A 25,654-nucleotide genomic window follows, 5' to 3' on the forward strand; every position below is an offset into this window, starting at 1 on the left:
ACATTTCCTATATATATACATATATATATACATATATATATATATAGAGAGAGAGAGAGAGAGAGAGAACATTTGCAGGTTGTTTGGGATTTGATATGAAAACTAAAAAGGCGACAATCATACTGTCACTCAAACAAACTGGCCAATCGAAATAAGGCTGGGGCCAGTACAATACCATGTACCATTCTGACATGAACTCTGACTATCAACCACAAATATAGATGGTGATTTTACTCTCATCCCAATGACGGTCCACAAACGATCCGCTAGTAATATAATTGGTGTGGGACTGCGTTTAACAGAAAAGACCATCATATCATTATGCCATTGTTTTGTATTGAATCTTACCAGGTTTGCCAATAAACCCATGGAAGCAGTATGACTATCCAATCCTGGGATACATCAGTCGATACATGTCAGTCTTGAAATGTCATTGTACAAATGAAAGTCAACAACGTATATATGGTTTTTTTATTGGCAAATAATCAGTCCAGTTTGATAACACGCTATTATAATGTTTCATCATATGTTATCTGGCATTGCGTTGCTTTGCTACTCTGACTGAAGCGACCCTCATTCTCCAAAATGGTTAAACTGATGGAGTCTGGTCACTAAGGAACTGGCTGTGTAAACTACAGTGTTAGCATTAGTGACTGACTGACTTGTACATCTGATTGACATCTGATTGTATTTATATGTCTATTACTTCATTTACATATTCATATGTATAAAAGATGTCAGAAAGCCTGTTGATATGATGTTACTGTAGCTACTGTACATACGCACTTTTCCGTGAGGTTTATTATGCAGCATTGATGTTTTGATCATTCATTTATAAGTTCATGAATTGATGTAGCAACTAAGGATTCTAGTTTTAAATTGTTCTTCAGATTCCAGTTCCACTGGATCAGGGTGGAGTTCCATGCGTTCTCTAGGTGGGTTCTAGCTGTTCTTGTGTTCTAGTTCCATGCGTTCTCTAGTTGGGTTCTAGCTGTTCTTGGGTTCTAGTTCCAGGTGTTCTGTAAGTGGGTTCTAGCTGTTCTTGTGTTCTAGTTCCAGGTGTTCTGTAGGTGGGTTCTAGCTGTTCTTGTGTTCTATTTCCAGGTGTTCTGTAGGTGGGTTCTAGCTGTTCTTGTGTTCTAGTTCCAGGTGTTCTGTAGGTGGGTTCTAGCTGTTCTTGGGCTCTAGTTCCAGGTGTTCTCCAGGTGGGTTGTACGGTAGGTCTCAACATTGGGTTCTGTAGTTCAGTATTCGTCCTCCACCTCTCTGATGGACGGGATGAGGTTGTTGGTGGATTTGTAAGGGTTCTGGTTAACCTGGTGGTTGACCTGGTGGTTGGCTGTGTGACTAGAGTGTGACTTCCTGGGGTAGGCTGCGTTCTCAGGCTCATCTATAAAGCATGTCTTTTCTGAGAAAAAATGGGGGGGGAAATCAAACAGTTAATGGTTTGTGGATGTTACTGGTTCCACTCCAAATGGCCCCCTGCTCCTTATGCAGAGCACTTCGTTTGTCCAGTGCCCATAGGGGTCTGGTCAAAGGTAGCGCCCTATATAATATGGTGCCATTTGGGACGTAATCACTGTTTTCAAAATGATTACTCGCTATTTCATTAGCATTCCAAATAAGTACGATTTAATCTGAATAGGACCCATTGCCTAATGTCAGCGAGTGAACAATGCAAGCTCTCTTTAATACAGTAGTTCTCCATGCTGTTGTATTGGTCAGCGGTCATGCAATGCAAATATCTCATCATATTGTGGCGTCAAATCAAATCAAAGTTTATTTGTCACGTGCGCCGAACACAACGGGTGTAGTAGACCTTACAGTGAAATGCTTACTTACAGGCTCTAACCAATAGTGCGGGGGTAAAAAAGGTATTAGGTCATAGAACAAAAAGAGAAACACTCAGTGCATACAGCTCTGGGTAATCTGGGGAAGTTGGAAATGGACCCATCTTTTTTTTGTGTGTGTTTTTTTGTAAAAATTTTACCCCCTTTTTTCTCCCCAATTTCATGGTATCCAATTGTTAGTAGCTACTATCTTGTCTCATCGCTACAACGCCCGTACGGGCTCGGGAGAGATGAAGGTTGAAAGTCAAGCATCCTCCGATACACAACCCAACCAAGCAGCACTGCTTCCTAACACAGCGTGCATCCAACCCGTAAGCAAGGTGTCGGAGGAAACACCATGGGCCTCGGTTAGCATGCACTGCGCCCGGCCCGCCACAGGAGTCGCTGGTGCGCGATGAGACAAGGATATCCCTACCGGCCAATCCCTCCCTGACCTAGACGACGCTAGGCCAAACGTGCGTCACCCCACGGACCTCGTGGTCGCGGCCGGTTATGACAGAGCCTGGGCGCAAACCCAGAGTCTCTGGTGGCACAGATATTAGAATGATTTCAAACCTTGCACGCCCTTAACCACTGCGCCACCCGGGAGGCCCATTGATCAATACAGTTTTAGTCAAGGTTTGAAATCATTCTAATATCCTTTGTGTTTTATTATACGAGGGGATTCACTCTTTGGCTTGATGGAACCTGCCTTGTGAGGATCCAATTACAAATACAAGACAAGTTGACAATTGATTTGATATCCGCACTGTATATAATAAATTATTCAATTGAATTATTCAACGACATTGTCCTAACAAGAGCATTTTCACAGAAACATATGGTGGTTGGTATGGAAACATATAGAACGGTTGAAATCATTTACTCTAGTTTGTTTGAAGTTTGTCTGAAAACAGATGAAAGTGGCATTAAACCATGTGGTGTGGTTGTATAAAAGGATCCATCCTGTCGTATTAAAGAGGGACTGATGATGAGCTTATAGCCATGCAGGTCTGGGATACTGTTGGGTGAGGCAGCTATATCAGAAACGCCAGAAGTTTCTGTGCCCCCTGCCATTTTCTACTTCATGCATATTCATTCATCACATCCATACCGTGGCCCATTCTATTCATCCTTGTTGCATTTTAGAAAAAGAAGCATAAACTATGTAAAACAAACAGCCGCCATGTAGTGTAGTAATATTTGAAATATAAAGTATATCTTATATATATATATATATATATATATACCTTACATGATCGTAATAAGACTAAGCAATTAATCTATTAAATTTTTTATCTGACTCCATAAAGATAATTAATATACAAGAGACTATGGTTGAGTTACGGTAATAAGGAATGAAGAAATGTCTGGGAATGGAATTCTAAATACAAGTGTGGGGGGGGGGGGGGGGGGGTGAGATCAACACAGAGAATGCTGAATTCCTAAGACAACACAGAAGACATTACTTTGTAAAATGATGAGACAATGGGGGGGGGGGGTGAGATCAACACAGAGAATGCTGAATTCCTAAGACAACACAGAAGACATTACTTTGTAAAATGATGAGACAATGGGGGGGTGAGATCAACACAGAGAATGCTGAATTCCTAAGACAACACAGAAGACATTACTTTGTAAAATGATGAGACAATGGGGGGGGGGGGGGGGTGAGATCAACACAGAGAATGCTGAATTCCTAAGACAACACAGAAGACATTACTTTGTAAAATGATGAGACAATGGGGGGGTGAGATCAACACAGAGAATGCTGAATTCCTAAGACAACACAGAAGACATTACTTTGTAAAATGATGAGACAATGGGGGGGGGGGGGGGGTGAGATCAACACAGAGAATGCTGAATTCCTAAGACAACACAGAAGACATGACTTTGTAAAATGATGAGACAATGGGGGGGGCGACGGAGGGGTGAGATCAACACAGAGAATGCTGAATTCCTAAGACAACACAGAAGACATTCATGCATACAATTGATAAGAAGACTGACTTCGTGGGGGGGGGGAATGAGCCGGCCTAGAACCGTACATGTTAAAACCATATGTCTAAAAACACTGGCTGGCTGGGATAGTAGACTGGACTGGGTACAATTCAGGTCCAAAATCTGCGGCGTGCGTTATTAAAAAAAATGTTCTACTAGCCTGGTTTGGAAAGTACTAGCAGTCGGGCAAGCGAGCTAGCTTCATAACTCACATCCCATCAAGCGAGCTAGCTTCATAACTCACATCCCATCAAAAAGTTGCTCATGTTCTGAATAGATCAAAGTGTACATGGTAACATGGTTTCAACTCATTTTGCTGCTTAAAATGGTATACATTGATGTTACAACATGTACACTGCATGTCTATACACGTGCACATCAACTACAGCATGTACACAGCATGTGTAATACACGTGCACATCAACTACAGCATGTACGCTGCATGTGTAATACACGTGCACATCAACTACAGCATGTACACCGCATGTGTAATACACGTGCACATCAACTACAGCATGTACACAGCATGTGTAATACACGTGCACATCAACTACAGCATGTACACAGCATGTGTAATACACGTGCACATCAACTACAGCATGTACACTGCATGTGTATACACGTGCACATCAACTACAGCATGTACACTGCATGTGTAATACACGTGCACATCAACTACAGCATGTACACAGCATGTGTAATACACGTGCACATCAACTACAGCATGTACACAGCATGTGTAATACATGTGCACATCAACTCCAGAATGTCCATGCTTGTTTCCAAAGCATTCTGAGAGTTGTCCATGCTATGCACAATACTTATTTTTGATTTCGCTGTAAATCCCAAATATGTATGAAAAGCGTGCAAGTTCCATAACAAAATCTAATCTAATATTAGTATTCTCTTTTAAAAATATATATTTTTTAAAAGCTCGATTAAAAGAAATACAGGATAAACAAAAAACAAGCTTGGAGGTCTATGTGTAGTCTCACCCACAATACTAACCACAGTAGTATTCACTCAGCAACCTCAGTAAATGTTCAAGATATCCTGTAAACCCATACTTCAACTTTAGTATTCTCAAGGAGACCACAACACGAAATAATAATTATTAATAGTTCCTTGTTTATAGATCACATGCATTTTAATGTGTTATTCTGCATTATTTTCTGCTGTCATCGAGATGAGGTGATCTATCTGCTATTTTGACTTCTCTGTTATAGAGCAATCGGTGAGAATAAACACTAGATTATTTAGAAATTACAAGAAATGCAGAACTTCACAACAGGCAGTTCAATACTGGACAAATACAAACAGACACGTTCTCTACGTCCCAAATGGCATCCTTATTTTCTTTGTTGTGCACTACTTTTGACCAGAACACATAGGGCTCTGGTCAAAAGTAGTGTACTAAATAGGAAATAGGGTTTGCCATTTGGGACGCAGACATCTTTAGAGGAATCACATACTTTTGTTTATCCCGTGAGTCCCTGCTCTTGGCGCGGTTGGTGCGGTTGGTGGCGGGGATAGAATGGACGGAGGAGCTCTTTTTGCTGGAGGAATGGGAGGAGTGGGAGCTATGGGTGAGGCTGGCCTGGGACTGACCCGCGTTGTGGTCAAACTGCATCAGGCAGAAGATCAGGTCTGATGGCACCAGCTCAAAACCATACGGTGGGTTGGTTATTACATATCTGGAGAGGAGAGGAGAGGAGAGGAGAGGAGAGGAGAGGAGAGGAGAGGAGAGGAGAGGAGGAGAGGAGAGGAGGAGGAGGAGGAGGAGAGGAGAGGAGAGGAGAGGAGAGGAGAGAGATAGAGAGAGAATCTATTCATGTAGTCCTTAATATTAGCAGGCATGTCAGTTACAAACGAAATTCTTATTTACAATGTAGGCCGGGCAAATGTAGATACAGTAATCAATATGAAGTTATTGATTTATCCAAATGTATCAAAATGAGCCATCTACAGTTATTCTAGTGGACAATGTGTCGACAGTAACTCACCTCCTAACATACTCACCGTTTAGTGCATTGACTTGTATGACTTTGTGTGTTTAGATGGGCGTCCCTCAATCGGTAAATTCCGAAGCAAAGCATGTTGTATGTTTTTAACGCTTTACAAAACAAGTCACCGTAGCAACCACCATCCTGGAAGACAGAGAAGCAAAAAGTTTAACCTCTCTAGGCAAGGGGGAGGTATTTTCACGTCCGGATGAAAAACGTGCCCAAAGTAAACTGCCTGCTACTCAGGCCCAGAAGCTAGGATATGCATATTATTAGTAGATTTGGATAGAAAACACTCTGAATGTTCTACAACTGTTTGAATCATGTCTGTGAGTATAACAGAACTTATTTGGCAGGCAAAACCCTGAGGACAAACCATATAGGACTTTTTTTTTTGAGGGGACATTGTTTTCAAATGAGTGTTCTATGTGGATCTAGATTTCTAAGGCACTTAATTGCAGTTCCTATTGCTTCCACTAGATGTCAACAGTCTTTAGAAATTGGTTGATGTTTTTCCTTTGAGTAATGAAGAAGTAGCCATTTCCTATCTGGGTGGATAGCTAAGTGTACTGTTGTGGTTGGGGGACGCAACCTGAAAGCTCGCTCCACTCTGTTTTTATCCGCTATTATACTCAGTTTATCCCGTCTTAAATGTTATCGATGATTTCCATTCAAAAAAAATACCTCAAGTTGGATTAGGAAAGTTGTTTGAAATGTTTGAATAAAGTTTACAGGTAACTTATTAGATAATGTGTAGTCATGTCGGGCGAGTTGGAACCGGTGTTTTTCAGAATCAAACGGAATTAATGACGGAATTTATCGAACAAAGGGACCATTTGTGATGTTTACGGGACATATTGGAGTGCCAACAAAAGAAGCTCTTCAAAGGTAAGGCATGAATTATATCGTTATTTCTGAGGTATGTGTCGCGCCTGGCGGGTTGAAATATGATTGTCTGTGTTTGTTTGATGGGGTGCTGTCCTCAGATAATAGCATGGTTTGCTTTCGCTGTAAAGCCTTTTTGAAATCTGACACAGTGGCTGGATTAACAAGAAGTAAATCTTTAATTTGGTGTATTGCACTTGTGATTGTATGAAAGTTAAATATTGATAATAATTTAATTTGAATGTGGCGCTCTGCCATGTCACCGGATGTTGTCAAATCAATCCCGTTAACGGGATTTAATCCCTAAGAAGTTTTTAATGTTAAGTTTTAGATGTTTTAACTCACAGCTTGTCTCTCTCTATATGATTCATATAAATTGTGAATAAAATGGAGTCTTGTGGAATTCCTTTTGTGATTTCTCTGGAAACTTCTGTAGATTTATGTCCATCCACATTGAAACACAGTAGATGGATCCACTTGATATGTATGGTTCAGCATGCCACAGAGGTCAGGATATATCATTCAGCCTCCTCTACAACCACAGAGGTCAGGATATATAATTCAGCCTCCTCTACAACCACAGAGGTCAGGATATATCATTCAGCCTCCTCTACAACCACAGAGGTCAGGACACATCATTCAGCCTCCTCTACAACCACAGAGGTCAGGATATATAATTCAGCCTCCTCTACAACCACAGAGGTCAGGACACATCATTCAGCCTCCTCTACAACCACAGAGGTCAGGATATATCATTCAGCCTCCTCTACAACCACAGAGGTCAGGATATATCATTCAGCCTCCTCTACAACCACAGAGGTCAGGATATATCATTCCGCCTCCTCTACAACCACAGAGGTCAGGACACATCATTCAGCCTCCTCTACAACCACAGAGGTCAGGATATATAATTCAGCCTCCTCTACAACCACAGAGGTCAGGATATATCATTCAGCCTCCTCTACAACCACAGAGGTCAGGATATATCATTCCGCCTCCTCTACAACCACAGAGGTCAGGATATATCATTCAGCCTCCTCTACAACCACAGAGGTCAGGATATATCATTCAGCCTCCTCTACAACCACAGAGGTCAGGATATATCATTCAGCCTCCTCTACAACCACAGAGGTCAGGATATATCATTCAGCCTCCTCTACAACCACAGAGGTCAGGATATATAATTCAGCCTCCTCTACAACCACAGAGGTCAGGATATATCATTCAGCCTCCTCTACATGCCTTGTTCTCCCCTACTGGCCTCAGTGAGTAAACAGCCCTGAAGGACTTTTCTGTACTGCAAGCAGAGGTGACAAAACACAACCAGTCACTTACCCCCAAGTCAGCGAAAGGCCCGTCGTACAAGGCTAGCTGTGCAACACGACACCTGTCCCGGTTAGCGAGGGTCTGTGGCGTGCTGTAGCCTCCTCGTAATGCGTTCTCCTCCGCCAACAGACCCTCCAGCTCCGGAGTGGCCCCCCCTGTTACCAGCGTCCGGATCAGGGTGAGGATATTATCATTGAAGTATGTCTGAAACGATGAATGAGACAAGAGAGAGAGAGAGTGAGCAAGAGGGAGAGATTGTTAAGCATGAATCCATGACATGCAGCCAGCCATCTAGGCCTGAAGAAATTCCAACTACTGCAGGTTACTCTCTCTCTCTCTCTATCTCGCTCTCTCTCTCGCTCTCTCTCTCCCTCGACCACCAGGCAGAGCCACAGTGACATATTCATGCTGTTGAGGTACTCTTAGGACTGGTAAGAATGAAGAGTTTGGATAGAGAAGGGACAGTAGTGGTGGGGAGTATGTAACAACCCTGTGTTAGTTCATTACAACACTGTAGATTTAGTGAACATGTTCAGGTCTTCTTCTTTCTCTGGTCTGTCTGTCTGTCTGTCTGTCTGTCTGTCTGTCTGTCTGTCTGTCTCTGCCCGCCCGCCCGCCTGCCTGCCTGTCTGCCTGCCTGTCTGCCTGCCTGCCTTCCTGCCTGCCTGCCTGTCCTTGCTTGTTCTACACAGGAACATGTTCCCTGTCTGGGATGCTGTCAGGGCTCCAGAGTAGAATGACGGATGAGCCTTGTCTATTAGGTAACATGACCTTTGTCTACACCGAAACACACTTAAAGGTAGCTTCTGTTCCAGCATTCAGTCAAAGTGAAAGACAGACAGATGAAGCCATCGTACCAGGTAAAGTGCCAGGCTTTCTTGTATGTCTTCCTGGAGTTTTTTTTTTTTTTACCAGGAGGACATAACATTTTATTGTTCCAATGGGATTCCATTAAGACCTTTCTTGGTTTGATGATGTCTGTGTAGAGACCTTTTAGTCAGTAACATCAGTAACACTTGAAGGTACACATATTAGACACAAATTATAAGTGTTTATAAGGCCTTTATTATGTCTTATAAGGGTGTACGTAAGTAGCTCATAAGGCCTTTATAATGTCTTATAAGGGTGTACATAAGTAGCTCATAAGCCTTTATAATGTCTTATAAGGGTGTACATAAGTAGCTCATAAGGCCTTTATAATGTCTTATAAGGGTGTACGTAAGTAGATCATAAGGCCTTTATAATGTCTTATAAGGGTGTACATAAGTAGCTCATAAGGCCTTTATAATGTCTTATAAGGGTGTACGTAAGTAGCTCATAAGGCCTTTATAATGTCTTATAAGGGTGTACATAAGTAGCTCATAAGGCCTTTATAATGTCTTATAAGGGTGTATGTAAGTAGCTCATAAGGCCTTTATTATAAAGGCCTTATGAGCTACTTACATACACCCTTATAAGACATAATAAAGGCCTTAAAATAAAGTGTTACTGTAACATCTATAGTTTCCCATTCCTATTAACCGATTTCATTTATGGTATAAAATCTGGAAACCACAAGCTCTTCGCGTTACCAACTGGAGTCTGAAACCGGGTCTCTTGGGGTCTGAAACCATGTCTCTGGCAAGCCACAATGCTGTGTGAGCCCACCTTGCTAAAGCCTATATAGGCAATCGCTCAGGGGAGCCAAACGTTAGCATTTTGCTACACTCGCAAATAACATCTGCTAACCATGTGTACGTGAGAAAAAAAATGTTGATTTGATTTGAAAAAGGCTTCAGGTCTGTGTAGTTAGTGCACGTCTTACAGCACTCATCAGGGAATCCAGCACGCTGACTGCGAAAGCCGTCCCACAGGCGAAGGGCTGAGTGAGGTACAACTCTGTGTCAGGGTCGTCGTCATCATCCTGGTCCAGGAACTGAACATTGGAGTCATTCACTGGTGGGGAAGACATTCAAATATGGACTTATTGATGTGTATGATACTACAGTGTTGTAGTATAGCATGAAAGTCAGGCTGCTCAACGTACAGTACGCTATAACTAAAATCTGATCAACAGCTTAACCATCCTGCAGGAAATAGTTATCATGCGTAACATATACTTTTACACACAGCCGTAATCTCAGACATTATTCACGTAAAACAGCGATTCTGAAGCATCACAGACTCAGTCATAGGGACGTAGACAATGCCAGATGGCACAGAGGGATTGCTTTAAACAGTCAATGGTTGTGGATATGGATTGTTAAAAGAGTCAGAGGAGATTTAATACGTAGGTATTCAAATCATGTGTTTACTTGGAGAAGATCTCAAATATTTACAGGCATCCTCCATGGGAGCAAACATATTGTATGTGCGAGTTTTGTCTCTGGTTGGCTTTGTGGTCAGCTACAGTATTACAACCCATATCCCCAGGCCATTCATGGACTAAATGACTTCATGCACATTAAAAGACTTTAGCTTTGAATTTCAACATAAGCAATCTTCAACCGTATCAACAACATCAATAAGATGTTGTTAAGTCTTGTAAATATAGCTATAGGTCCAGCTATAGTTATTCATTTGAAAAGTAAACATGTTAATATTTTTTTAAACACACCTTTGAGCACAAAAAACACCTAGAGCTTTAAAAAAGAAAGTATTGATGTTGTTTGGTTTCAGAAGTGCTACTCCAACCGTGTGCTAAATAAAAATCAGCCAGACCTGACAAGAGTCAGATGAAAGGAAGGTCATTGGCAAGAGAAATGATCTATGAACAACTAAGATGATACTATGGAAACAGAACTAAGATGATACTATGGAAACAGAACTAAGATGATACTATGGAAACAGAACTAAGATGATACTACGGAAACAGAACTAAGATGATACTATGGAAACCGAACTAAGATGATACTATGGAAACAGAACTAAGATGATACTATGGAAACCGAACTAAGATGATACTATGGAAACAGAACTAAGATGATACTATGGAAACAAAACTAAGATGATACTACGGAAACAGAACTAAGATGATACTATGGAAACAGAACTAATATGATACTATGGAAACAAAACTATGATACTATGGAAACAGAACTATGATACTATGGAAACAGAACTTTGATACCATGGAAACATAACTAATATGATACTATGGAAACAGAACTAATATGATACTATGGAAACAGAACTAAGATGATACTATGGAAACAGAACTAAGATAATACTATGGGAACAGAACTAAGATCATACTATGGAAACATAACTATGATACTACGGAAACAGAACTACGATAGTAATGGAAACAGAACTAAGATGATACTATGGAAACATAACTATGATACTATGGAAACAGAACTACGATAGTAATGGAAACGGAACTAAGATGATACTATGGAAACAGAACTATGATACTACGGAAACAGAACTACGATATTAATGGAAACAGAACTAAGATGATGCTATGGAAACAGAACTATGATACTATGGAAACCGAACTAAGATGATACTGTGGAAACATAACTATGATACTATGGAGACCGAACTATGATACAATAGAAACAGAACTAAGATGATACTATGGAAACAGATCTAAGATGATACTATGGAAACAGAACTAAGATGATACTGTGGAAACATAACTATGATACCATGGAAACAGAACTATGATACTATGGAGACCGAACTATGATACAATAGAAACAGAACTAAGATGATACTATGGAAACAGAACTAAGTAATACTATGGAAACAGATCTATGATACTATGGAAACAGAACTACGATAGTAATGGAAACAGAACTAAGATGATGCTATGGAAACAGAACTATGATACTATGGAAACCGAACTAAGATGATACTGTGGAAACAGAACTAAGATGATGCTATGGAAACATAACTATGATACCATGGAAACAGAACTATGATACTATGGAGACCGAACTATGATACAATAGAAACAGAACTAAGATGATACTATGGAAACAGATCTAAGATGATACTATGGAAACAGAACTAAGATGATACTATGGAAACAGATCTAAGATAATACTATGGAAACATAACTAAGATAATACCATGGAAACAGAACTAAGACGATGCTATGGAAACAGAAGTATGATGCTACTATGGAAACATAACTATGATACCATGGAAACAGAACAAAGACGATGCTATGGAAACAGAGCTATGATGCTACTATGGAAACATAACTATGATACTATGGAAACATAACTATGATACCATGGAAACAGAACTAAGATGATACTATGGAAACAGAACTATGATGATACTATGGAAACAGAACTATGATACTATGGAAACAGAAAAAAAGATGATACCCTTCCCCCTGTGTTTGTTCTATGCTGGCTGAAGACCTACAGTAGCTAGCCAGGTACTAGCTAACACCAGACACAGATGATAGCAGTAACCTAGAAGTATCTTTGCCTTATATGAATAGTTCATTGCTGACATGCTGCAGTCAAATGTTGGAACAAGTTGACTATGTAAAACAGTGTGAAACACGCCTTCAACGATGTTCATTACACAGCCATACTTATTTAAATAAGGTAAGAGAATAAGACATTACCATTGGTGCATTAAAATTATGCTTTTTGTGATAAGCCAAAAAGCCATGCCTCCGATATAATTGTCAGGTATGCCTTGCCTTTTCGAGTGAATTCTAGAGTTACCACCATGACTGTAATTTGTTAGAGAAAGAGACGTGGTTTTTGAATTCGTACATTTTCAGTCCTGTGGTCTTCATCAAGGGACTTCCTAGGCATATGTTATCATTCAAATTAAACTCTTTATGACAATTTGTTATATATCTCATGAGGCCATATTTTGAGGCCTAATTTTACCCTAATACAGTGAACTGCAATTAATGGTTTACAGGCCACATCAGGCCTGCAAGTAGGATTTCAAAATGCTGGTAAACTTCCCCAAATTCTCAGATTTTAAACAAATCCTGGTTGAAGGATTTCCTGTTTATTCCCTCCCGTTTCCAGGAATCTTCCAACTGGGACTTCTGGGAAATGTTGTAAAGTTGCCAGAATTTTGCAAACCTACCTGCAAGTCACATTATTCTTGGTTACAATGTGATAAGTAATTCCTATTCGAACAGCGACAGAATTAGGATAACCAACAGATGGAATTTTTATTCTCCCGCAACCTGCATTAATAAAGACTGCTATGGTTAGGAACATTGTGAGGAGACTACCTAAGCCATCTAAGACTATTTGGATAAGTTTAGAAAAATGTATGTTATTGTATCTTTGTGTAGCATAAGATTAATTAATAAATTAAACTACATTCAAAAACACAGATATTAAAAATAATTCTATAATCAACCTGCAGTAAAGCATTCTGGGAAATATGATAATAATTATGGTACAAATGTGCCTTTTTTTGGGTACCACCCCAGTGACAAACCCGTTAGTTCCTTTAGGTTGCAAAAATGTTGTATTGTACCCGATGGTGGGTATTGAGGGTACACAAAATACGCTTGTACCCTGGGAAACATTTATATTTTAGTAATTTAGCAGATACTCTTATCCAGAGCAACTTATGTGAGCAATTAGGGTTAAGTGCCATGCTCAAGGGCACATCGAACTAGCAACCCTTGAGTTACTGGCCCAACGCACTAACCACTAGGCTTCCCGCCACAAAATGTACCTTCACACTGTACCTCTTTTGTTGAGAGTGTGATTATTGTACCTTTATATTCAAATTATTGGATACATTAATTATAATCTTCATCCCCACATGTAGCCTAAAAAGTACCGAACTGTACCATGTGAGATTATACATGTACCTCTGAAGGTACATTATGTGTTTTTAATATTGTTGTACAACAGGGAACAATACTGTACCCTAACCATACCATTATTTCTAAGTGTATGAAAACAGAACTAAGACGCTACCATGGAAACAAAACTGAGATGCTACAATGGAAACAGAACTGCGATGGTACTATGGAAACAGAACTGAGATGCTACTATGGAAACAGAACTAAGATGATACTAAGGAAACAGCCACGAGGACTTGTAATTGGGATCAAAGAGCCTTGTGATTCTCAGAAAAGAGAAATAGGCCAAAACAAGACAGTCAATTCCAACAAGAGAACCCAGAGTCACAGAGTACAATCTGCTCAAAGTGCTACCCTGGGAATGAACCAGACTAGGGTTACATCCCAAATCACACCCTATTCCCTACATAATGCACTACATAAGGAATATGGTTCCATTTGGGGTGTAACCAAGGCCTCTTGGACCAGGCAGACAGAGAAATCAAAAGGAAGCTGGAGGAGGACGAGGCGGCTCGGCGGCGGTAGTGCAACACCGAGGCAGCGGCTTCTTACCCAGTTCTGTTATTATGTGTATGTTGATCCCACTGCTTGTATCCTGACTGAATGAAATCACAGGTAGGACTTTGCCTGCTGCTTTTACTAACGGTGCTACAGACAAGTGTTAGGGAGAAATAGTTACGAGGTTAAAGATTAGATAAATGTATTAGTCATGAATGGTTCAAAACATGAAAATCACCTTCAGAATGTGTTAGAAAGCATAGATTGACTGAGGAATTCTGGTCTGTTTAGTTTATTAAAAAGCTGAAACATCCGTACTACTACCACACTGGATTAGATTAGAAAAAAAACATTATATTCTCAATCAGGCAATTCATTTTGGTGTTTTTTCATCACTCTAAAACTATACAAAAAAATGTGTGTATATAATTCCATGAAACCTTCCTTTTCACCCATTTCACACTCTTTAAGGACAATGCCAGAGTGACATTTCATTCATACCTGCTGACATACCTAGTTCAGTGATGATGGGGACATTGGCTCCTGTTGTGATGGAAGCCTGTCGGACCAACCCCCCGTGAACTGGACTGTTTTCAGGAGAGGACCTGTCTATGCCTGGCAGGGTAAAACCTACATGGAAACACACATAGACGCTGATGACAGCCTACGACAGATGATATAAGGCCTTATGTAGCTGTTATAAAGGCCTTATGAATGCATACATTCGAGGCGTACAGTAACATGTTAACACAAAGCATATTCCTGTCATGAGGCACTTATCTATTCTCCAAAGAAAGTATAGAAGAACAAGGAAAATGGAATTGATATGATTATTTATCAATACTGCATAACATATTTTAGCCATTCTTGGTCACATTCAAGTCATTTGGAGTAAGCCCATATTACACAATGTTGAGTCAATTCATGAGAGGTGCCTCCATCCGTAAATATCACAATATAAACGTTTACATGTTGCTCATTTTGTTTCCCGTCAAAGTGTCGCCGTCTGAGTGGAGTCTCAAAAAAAAAAAAAAAAGATTCTAATGCTGAAAAAGTGTCATACACGCCATAACATAGCCACGAAATAACAGAAACAAGTGACGTGAGAGTGAATCTAAATGGACTTGACATCCCCCTTTTTTTCTCTCTCTCCCTGACAAGTAAAAACATGAATTCGGTGACGCCGAATGAATAATACACGGCCTGTGATTTGATATGACATCTGTCACTTGCTGCTGACTAAAGCCCGACCACTAGGTCATACAAGTATTATAGAGGAACAACCAGGTCAAGAGGTCCCTTAAAGTAGTACAGTCAATGGCAGGACGGGAATGTCAGTCCATTATTGAAGCCCGTTTCGTCTCACGAGATGTCAGGAAATGTTTCGATATAATATTCATAAATGACTTACTGTATCATTTTTTTTTTGTTTGAGTAAAATTGATTACAAAATAGTAATAAGAATCAAATGTGTAAAATAATCTATAATTTAATTTGCTTAATGCCCAGATAATGTCAGGATAATGTTTGGATAATGTCAGGATAATGTCCAGATAATGCCAATTACCAACAAGTAGCCATAGTCATTGTAACCTGAGGAACAATCATCACCAGAGATTCCTGTCAAACACAGTGACATCAGGTCAAACACACGCACGCACGTGGACACACGCGCACACACATGCACGCGCACACACACACACAGTGTTGTACAGCTAACCTTGTGGGGACACACGATTCAGTCAAAATCCTGTTTTCCCTTACCCCTAACCCTAACCCTAACCTGTACTCTTACCCTAACCCTAACGTTAACCTTAACCCTAACCTTAACCCAAAAACCTAACCTTAACGCTAACCCTAACTCCTAACCCTAAACGTAATTCTTACCCTAACTCTAATGTTAACCTTAACCTTAAACCCCCTAGAAATAGCATTTGACCATGCGGGGACTAACAAAATGTCCCCAGTTGGTCAAATTTTCTTGTGGGGATTTCTGGTCCCCAAAAGAATAGTTAAACACGTCCACACACACACACACACTAATCCCTAACCCATACCCATACCCTAACCTTATCCTGAAAACCTAACCTTAACCCAAAATCTAACCCTAAACCATACCCTTACCCTAACCTTATCCTGAAAACCTAACCTAACCTTAACCCTAACCTTATCCTGAAAACCTAACCTTAACCCAAAATCTAACCCTAAACCATACCCTTACCCTAACCTTATCCTGAAAACCTAACCTAACCTTAACCCTAACCTTATCCTGAAAACCTAACCTTAACCCAAAATCTAACCCTAAACCATACCCTTACCCTAACCTTATCCTAAAAACCTAACCTAACCTTAACCCTAACCCTAAACCTAACCTTAACCTTAACCCTAGCCCTAAACCTAACCTTAACCCTAGCCCTAAACCTAATCTTAACCCTAAACCTAACCTTAACCCTAACCCTAAACCTAACCCTAGATCCTAACCCTAAACCCCTTCCTTACCTTGGGAGGTAGCCTGCAACACCCCGATGCTGTCGTCAAACTGCATAGACTTGATGTTGAGTGACGCCAGGATACATTCCTTGTCCTGCAGTGAAGCGTCGTCGATATTGCTCTGATTGGCCGACAGGATGACACACATGTCACAGAGGTTGATATTGACGGCCCTCAGATCGGCCCGGCTCAATGGTGTGCCCTGTGACAGGAGGTGAAACAAACATCACGTTATTCTAAAATATGACAGGAGATGAGCAAACATAATGCTATTTTATAATGACTTGTACAACACTGTACAAACAAAAGACAAAGACGATTTGGCATGGGAACGCAGATCCTTAGAAATTTCTACACCATCGAGAGAAAATTGACTGGCTGCATCACAGCTTGGTATGGCAAATGCACCGCCCTCGACCACAAAGCGCTACAGAGGGTGGTGCAGACAGCCCAGTACATCACCGGGGCTGAGCTCCCTGCCATCCAGGACCTCTATACCAGGTGGTGTCGGAGGACAGCCCGAAAAATTGCCAAAGACTCAAGCCATAGACTGTTCACTCTGCTACAGTCCTGCAAACGGTACCGGAGCATCGGCTCTTGGACCAACAGGCCCCATGACAGCTTCTACCCCCAAGCAATAAGACTGCTAAATAGCCAGACTGCTAAATAACCAGACTGCTAAATAGCCAGACTGCTAAATAACCAGACTGCTAAATAACCAGACTGCTAAATAACCAGACTGCTAAATAACCAGACTGCTAAATAACCAGACTGCTAAATAACCAGACTGCTAAATAGCCAGACTGCTAAATAGCCAGACTGCTAAATAGCCAGACTGCTAAATAACCAGACTGCTAAATAGCCAGACTGCTAAATAGCCAGACTGCTAAATAACCAGACTGCTAAATAGCCAGACTGCTAAATAACCAGACTGCTAAATAGCCAGACTGCTAAATAGCCAGACTGCTAAATAGCCAGACTGCTAAATTGCCAGACTGCTAAATAACCAGACTGCTAAATAGCCAGACTGCTAAATAGCCAGACTGCTAAATAGCCAGACTGCTAAATAGCCAGACTGCTAAATAGCCAGACTGCTAAATAGCCAGACTGCTAAATAGCCAGACTGCTAAATAACCAGACTGCTAAATAGCCAGACTGCTAAATAGCCAAACTGCTAAATAGTCAATTAATGGTATCAGACTATGTGCACTGAACCTACGCACACTCACTAGACTATATATACACACTATATACACACTCACTAGACTATATATACACACTATATACACACTCACTAGACTATATATACACACTCACTAGACTATATATACACACTATATACACACTCACTAGACTATATATACACACTCACTAGACTATATATACACACTATATACACACTCACTAGACTATATATACACACTCACTAGACTATATATACACACTATATACACACTCACTAGACTATATATACACACTATATACACACTCACTAGACTATATATACACACTCACTAGACTATATATACACACTATATACACACTCACTAGACTATATATACACACTCACTAGACTATATATACACACTATATACACACTCACTAGACTATATATACACACTCACTAGACTATATATACACACTATATACACACTCACTAGACTATATATACACACTCACTAGACTATATATACACACTATATACACACTCACTAGACTATATATACACACTATATACACACTCACTAGACTATATATACACACTCACTAGACTATATATACACACTATATACACACTCACTAGACTATATATACACACTCACTAGACTATATATACACACTATATACACACTCACTAGACTATATATACACACTATATACACACTCACTAGACTATATATACACACTATATACACACTCACTAGACTATATATACACACTCACTAGACTATATATACACACTCACTAGACTATATATACACACTATATACACTCACTCGACTATATATACACTATATATACACAATAACTAGACTATATATACACACTATATACACACTCACTAGACTATATATACACACTCACTAGACTATATATACACACTATATACACACTCACTAGACTATATATACACACTATATACACACTCACTAGACTATATATACACACTCACTAGACTATATATACACACTATATACACACTCACTAGACTATATATACACACTCACTAGACTATATATACACACTATATACACACTCACTAGACTATATATACACACTCACTAGACTATATATACACACTATATACACACTCACTAGACTATATATACACTATATATACACAATAACTAGACTATATATACACACTATATACACACTCACTAGACTATATATACACACTATATACACACTCACTAGACTATATATACACACTCACTAGACTATATATACACACTCACTAGACTATATATACACACTCACTAGACTATATATACACACTCACTAGACTATATATACACACTATATACACACTCACTAGACTATATATACACACTATATACACACTCACTAGACTATATATACACACTATATACACACTCACTAGACTATATATACACACTCACTAGACTATATATACACACTCACTAGACTATATATACACACTCACTAGACTATATATACACACTCACTAGACTATATATACACACTATATACACACTCACTAGACTATATATACACACTATATACACACTCACTAGACTATATATACACACTATATACACACTCACTAGACTATATATACACACTCACTAGACTATATATACACACTATATACACACTCACTAGACTATATATACACACTATATACACACTCACTAGACTATATATACACACTCACTAGACTATATATACACAATCACTAGACTATATATACACACTATATACACACTCACTAGACTATATATACACACTCACTAGACTATATATACACACTCACTAGACTATATATACACAATAACTAGACTATATATACACACTATATACACACTCACTAGACTATATATACACACTCACTAGACTATATATACACACTATATACACTCACTCAACTATATATACACTATATATACACAATAACTAGACTATATATACACACTATATACACACTCACTAGACTATATATACACACTATATACACACTCACTAGACTATATATACACACTATATACACACTCACTAGACTATATATACACACTATATACACACTCACTAGACTATATATACACACTATATACACACTCACTAGACTATATATACACACTCACTAGACTATATATACACTATATATACACAATAACTAGACTATATATACACACTATATACACACTCACTAGACTATATATACACACTATATACACACTCACTAGACTATATATACACACTCACTAGACTATATATACACACTATATACACTCACTCAACTATATATACACTATATATACACAATAACTAGACTATATATACACACTATATACACACTCACTAGACTATATATACACACTCACTAGACTATATATACACACTATATACACACTCACTAGACTATATATACACACTATATACACACTCACTAGACTATATATACACTATATATACACAATAACTAGACTATATATACACACTATATACACAATAACTAGACTATATATACACACTATATACACTCACTCAACTATATATACACTATATATACACAATAACTAGACTATATATACACACTATATACACACTCACTAGACTATATATACACACTATATACACACTCACTAGACTATATATACACACTATATACACACTCACTAGACTATATATACACACTATATACACACTCACTAGACTATATATACACACTATATACACACTCACTAGACTATATATACACACTATATACACACTCACTAGACTATATATACACACTCACTAGACTATATATACACAATCACTAGACTATATATACACCCTATATACACACTCACTAGACTATATATACACACTCACTAGACTATATATACACACTATATACACACTCACTAGACTATATATACACACTCACTAGACTATATATACACAATCACTAGACTATATATACACACTATATACACACTCACTAGACTATATATACACTATATATACACACTCACTAGACTATATATACACACTATATACACACTCACTAGACTATATATACACACTATATACACACTCACTAGACTATATATACACACTATATACACACTCACTAGACTATATATACACACTATATACACACTCACTAGACTATATATACACACTATATACACACTCACTAGACTATATATACACACTATATACACACTCACTAGACTATATATACACACTCACTAGACTATATATACACAATCACTAGACTATATATACACCCTATATACACACTCACTAGACTATATATACACACTCACTAGACTATATATACACCCTATATACACACTCACTAGACTATATATACACACTCACTAGACTATATATACACACTATATACACACTCACTAGACTATATATACACACTCACTAGACTATATATACACACTATATACACACTCACTAGACTATATATACACACTATATACACACTCACTAGACTATATATACACACTCACTAGACTATATATACACACTATATACACACTCACTAGACTATATATACACACTCACTAGACTATATATACACACTATATACACACTCACTAGACTATATATACACACTCACTAGACTATATATACACACTATATACACTCACTCAACTATATATACACTATATATACACACTCACTAGACTATATATACACACTATATACACACTCACTAGACTATATATACACACTATATACACACTCACTAGACTATATATACACACTATATACACTCTCACTAGACTATATACACACTCACTAGACTATATATACACACTCACTAGACTATATATACACACTCACTAGACTATATATACACACTATATACACACTCACTAGACTATATATACACACTATATACACACTCACTAGACTATATATACACACTCACTAGACTATATATACACAATCACTAGACTATATATACACACTATATACACACTCACTGACACATACACCACATTGACACTCCCACACAAAACCCACACACATTACCATACACTATATACACACATACATAACACACACACACGTATTCCGACACCACACAAACACACATACACGTTACACACACACTTTCACACTCATCATATGTTCTTTATTGTAGTCTTATTGTTATCTATCCTGATGCCTAGTAACTTTACCCTGGCTTCGTGTCCATATCTACCTCAAATACCTTATTATTATCTATCCTGATGTCTAGTCACTTTACCCTGGCTTCATGTACATATCTACCTCAATTATCTATCCTGATGCATAGTCACATTACACTGCCTTCATGTACATATCTACCTCTAATACCTTATTATTATCTATCCTGATGTCTAGTCACATTACCCTGCCTTCATGTACATATCTACCTCAAATACCTTATTATTATCTATCCTGATGCCTAGTCACTTTACCCTGGCTTCATGTACATATCTACCTCAAATACCTTATTATTATCTATCCTGATGCCTAGTCACTTTACCCTGCCTTCATGTACATATCTACCTCTAATACCTTATTATTATCTATCCTGATGCATAGTCACATTACCCTGCCTTCATGTACATATCTACCTCAAATACCTTATTATTATCTATCCTGATGTCTAGTCACATTACCCTGCCTTCATGTACATATCTACCTCAAATACCTTATTATGATCTATCCTGATACCTAGTCACTTTACCCTGGCTTCATGTACATATCTACCTCAATTATCTATCCTGATGCATAGTCACATTACCCTGGCTTCATGTACATATCTACCTCAAATACCTTATTATTATCTATCCTGATGCCTAGTCACTTTACCCTGCCTTCATGTACATATCTACCTCAATTATCTATCCTGATGCCTAGTCACTTTACCCTGGCTTCATGTATATATCTACCTCAAATACCTTATTATTATCTATCCTGATGTCTAGTCACTTTACCCTGCCTTCATGTACATATCTACCTCAAATACCTTATTATTATCTATCCTGATGCCTTGTCACTTTACCCTGGCTTCATGTATATATCTACCTCAAATATCTATCCTGATGCCTAGTCACTTTACCCTGGCTTCATGTACATATCTACCTCAAATACCTTATTATTATCTATCCTGATGCCTAGTCACTTTACCCTGCCTTCATGTACATATCTACCTCTAATACCTTATTATTATCTATCCTGATGCCTAGTCACTTTACCCTGCCTTCATCTACATATCTACCTCTAATACCTTATTATTATCTATCCTGATGCATAGTCACATTACCCTGCCTTCATGTACATATCTACCTCAAATACCTTATTATTATCTATCCTGATGTCTAGTCACATTACCCTGGCTTCATGTACATATCTACCTCAATTATCTATCCTGATGCCTAGTCACTTTACCCTGGCTTCATGTACATATCTACCTCAATTATCTATCCTGATGCCTAGTCACTTTACCCTGGCTTCATGTACATATCTACCTCAAATACCTTATTATTATCTATCCTGATGTCTAGTCACTTTACCCTGCCTTCATGTACATATCTACCTCAAATACCTTATTATTATCTTTCCTGATGCCTAGTCACTTTACCCTGCCTTCATGTACATATCTACCTCAATTATCTATCCTGATGCCTAGTCACTTTACCCTGCCTTCATGTACATATCTACCTCAAATACCTTATTATTATCTATCCTGATGCCTAGTCACTTTACCCTGCCTTCATATACATATCTACCTCAAATACCTTATTATTATCTATCCTGATGCCTAGTAACTTTACCCTGGCTTCATGTACATATCTACCTCAAATACCTTATTATTATCTATCCTGATGCCTAGTCACTTTACCCTGCCTTCATGTACATATCTACCTCAAATACCTTATTATTATCTATCCTGATGTCTAGTCACTTTACCCTGGCTTCATGTATATATCTACCTCAAATACCTTATTATTATCTATCCTGATGCCTAGTAACTTTACCCTGGCTTCATGTATATATCTACCTCAAATACCTTATTATTATCTATCCTGATGTCTAGTCACTTTACCCTGGCTTCATGTATATATCTACCTCAAATACCTTATTATTATCTATCCTGATGCCTAGTAACTTTACCCTGGCTTCATGTATATATCTACCTCAAATACCTTATTATTATCTATCCTGATGCCTAGTAACTTTACCCTGGCTTCATGTATATATCTACCTCAAATACCTTATTATTATCTATCCTGATGCCTAGTCACTTTACCCTGGCTTCATGTACATATCTACCTCAATTATCTATCCTGATGCCTAGTCACTTTACCCTGGCTTCATGTACATATCTACCTCAAATACCTTATTATTATCTATCCTCATACCTAGTCACTTTACCCTGCCTTCATGTACATATCTACCTCAAATACCTTATTATTATCTATCCTGATGCCTAGTCACTTTACCCTGGCTTCATGTACATATCTACCTCAAATACCTTATTATTATCTATCCTGATGCCTTGTCACTTTACCCTGGCTTCATGTATATATCTACCTCAAATACCTTATTATTATCTATCCTGATGCCTAGTCACTTTACCCTGCCTTCATGTACATATCTACCTCAAATACCTTATTATTATCTATCCTGATGTCTAGTCACTTTACCCTGGCTTCATGTACATATCTACCTCAAATACCTTATTATTATCTATCCTGATGCCTAGTCACTTTACCCTGCCTTCATGTACATATCTACCTCAAATACCTTATTATTATCTATCCTGATGCCTAGTCACTTTACCCTGGCTTCATGTACATATCTACCTCAATTATCTATCCTGATGCCTAGTAACTTTACCCTGGCTTCATGTACATATCTACCTCAAATACCTTATTATTATCTATCCTGATGCCTAGTCACTTTACCCTGCCTTCATGTACATATCTACCTCAATTATCTATCCTGATGTCTAGTCACTTTACCCTGCCTTCATGTACATATCTACCTCAAATACCTTATTAGTATCTATCCTGATGCCTAGTCACTTTACCCTGGCTTCATGTACATATCTACCTCAATTATCTATCCTGATGCCTAGTCACTGTACCCTGGCTTCATGTCCATATCTACCTCAAATACCTTATTATTATCTATCCTGATGTCTAGTCACTTTACCCTGGCTTCATGTACATATCTACCTCAAATACCTTATTATTATCTATCCTGATACCTAGTCACTTTACCCTGCCTTCATGTACATATCTACCTCAAATACCTTATTATTATCTATCCTGATGTCTAGTCACTTTACCCTGCCTTCATGTACATATCTACCTCAAATACCTTATTATTATCTATCCTGATGTCTAGTCACTTTACCCTGGCTTCATGTACATATCTACCTCAAATACCTTATTATTATCTATCCTGATGTCTAGTCACTTTACCCTGCCTTCATGTACATATCTACCTCAAATACCTTATTATTATCTATCCTGATGTCTAGTCACTTTACCCTGGCTTCATGTACATATCTACCTCAAATACCTTATTATTATCTATCCTGATGTCTAGTCACTTCACCCTGCCTTCATGTACATATCTACCTCAATTATCTATCCTGA

General features: G+C 38.5%; 1 protein-coding gene across 1 annotated transcript in view; it reads right to left on the reverse strand.

Annotated features, from left to right (window-relative positions):
• Positions 1-457: 457 nt before the first annotated feature.
• LOC100301650 (calcium-activated potassium channel subunit alpha-1) overlaps positions 458-25,654 on the reverse strand; it is a 202,141-nt gene continuing 176,944 nt past the window's right edge. Inside the window, exons 23-31 of the mRNA XM_036956335.1 lie at positions 16,833-17,025; positions 14,847-14,963; positions 14,388-14,483; positions 9,849-9,979; positions 8,054-8,248; positions 5,850-5,977; positions 5,303-5,524; positions 2,944-2,963; positions 458-1,408 (exon numbers count right to left, since the gene is read on the reverse strand). Coding sequence (XP_036812230.1) covers positions 1,245-1,408; positions 2,944-2,963; positions 5,303-5,524; positions 5,850-5,977; positions 8,054-8,248; positions 9,849-9,979; positions 14,388-14,483; positions 14,847-14,963; positions 16,833-17,025 — 1,266 coding nt within the window. The 3' untranslated portion in view covers positions 458-1,244. The remainder of the gene's footprint in view (positions 1,409-2,943; positions 2,964-5,302; positions 5,525-5,849; positions 5,978-8,053; positions 8,249-9,848; positions 9,980-14,387; positions 14,484-14,846; positions 14,964-16,832; positions 17,026-25,654) is intronic.

This window comes from Oncorhynchus mykiss, chromosome 20 (genome assembly GCF_013265735.2).
Source record: "Oncorhynchus mykiss isolate Arlee chromosome 20, USDA_OmykA_1.1, whole genome shotgun sequence".
Lineage (NCBI taxonomy): Eukaryota > Metazoa > Chordata > Actinopteri > Salmoniformes > Salmonidae > Oncorhynchus > Oncorhynchus mykiss.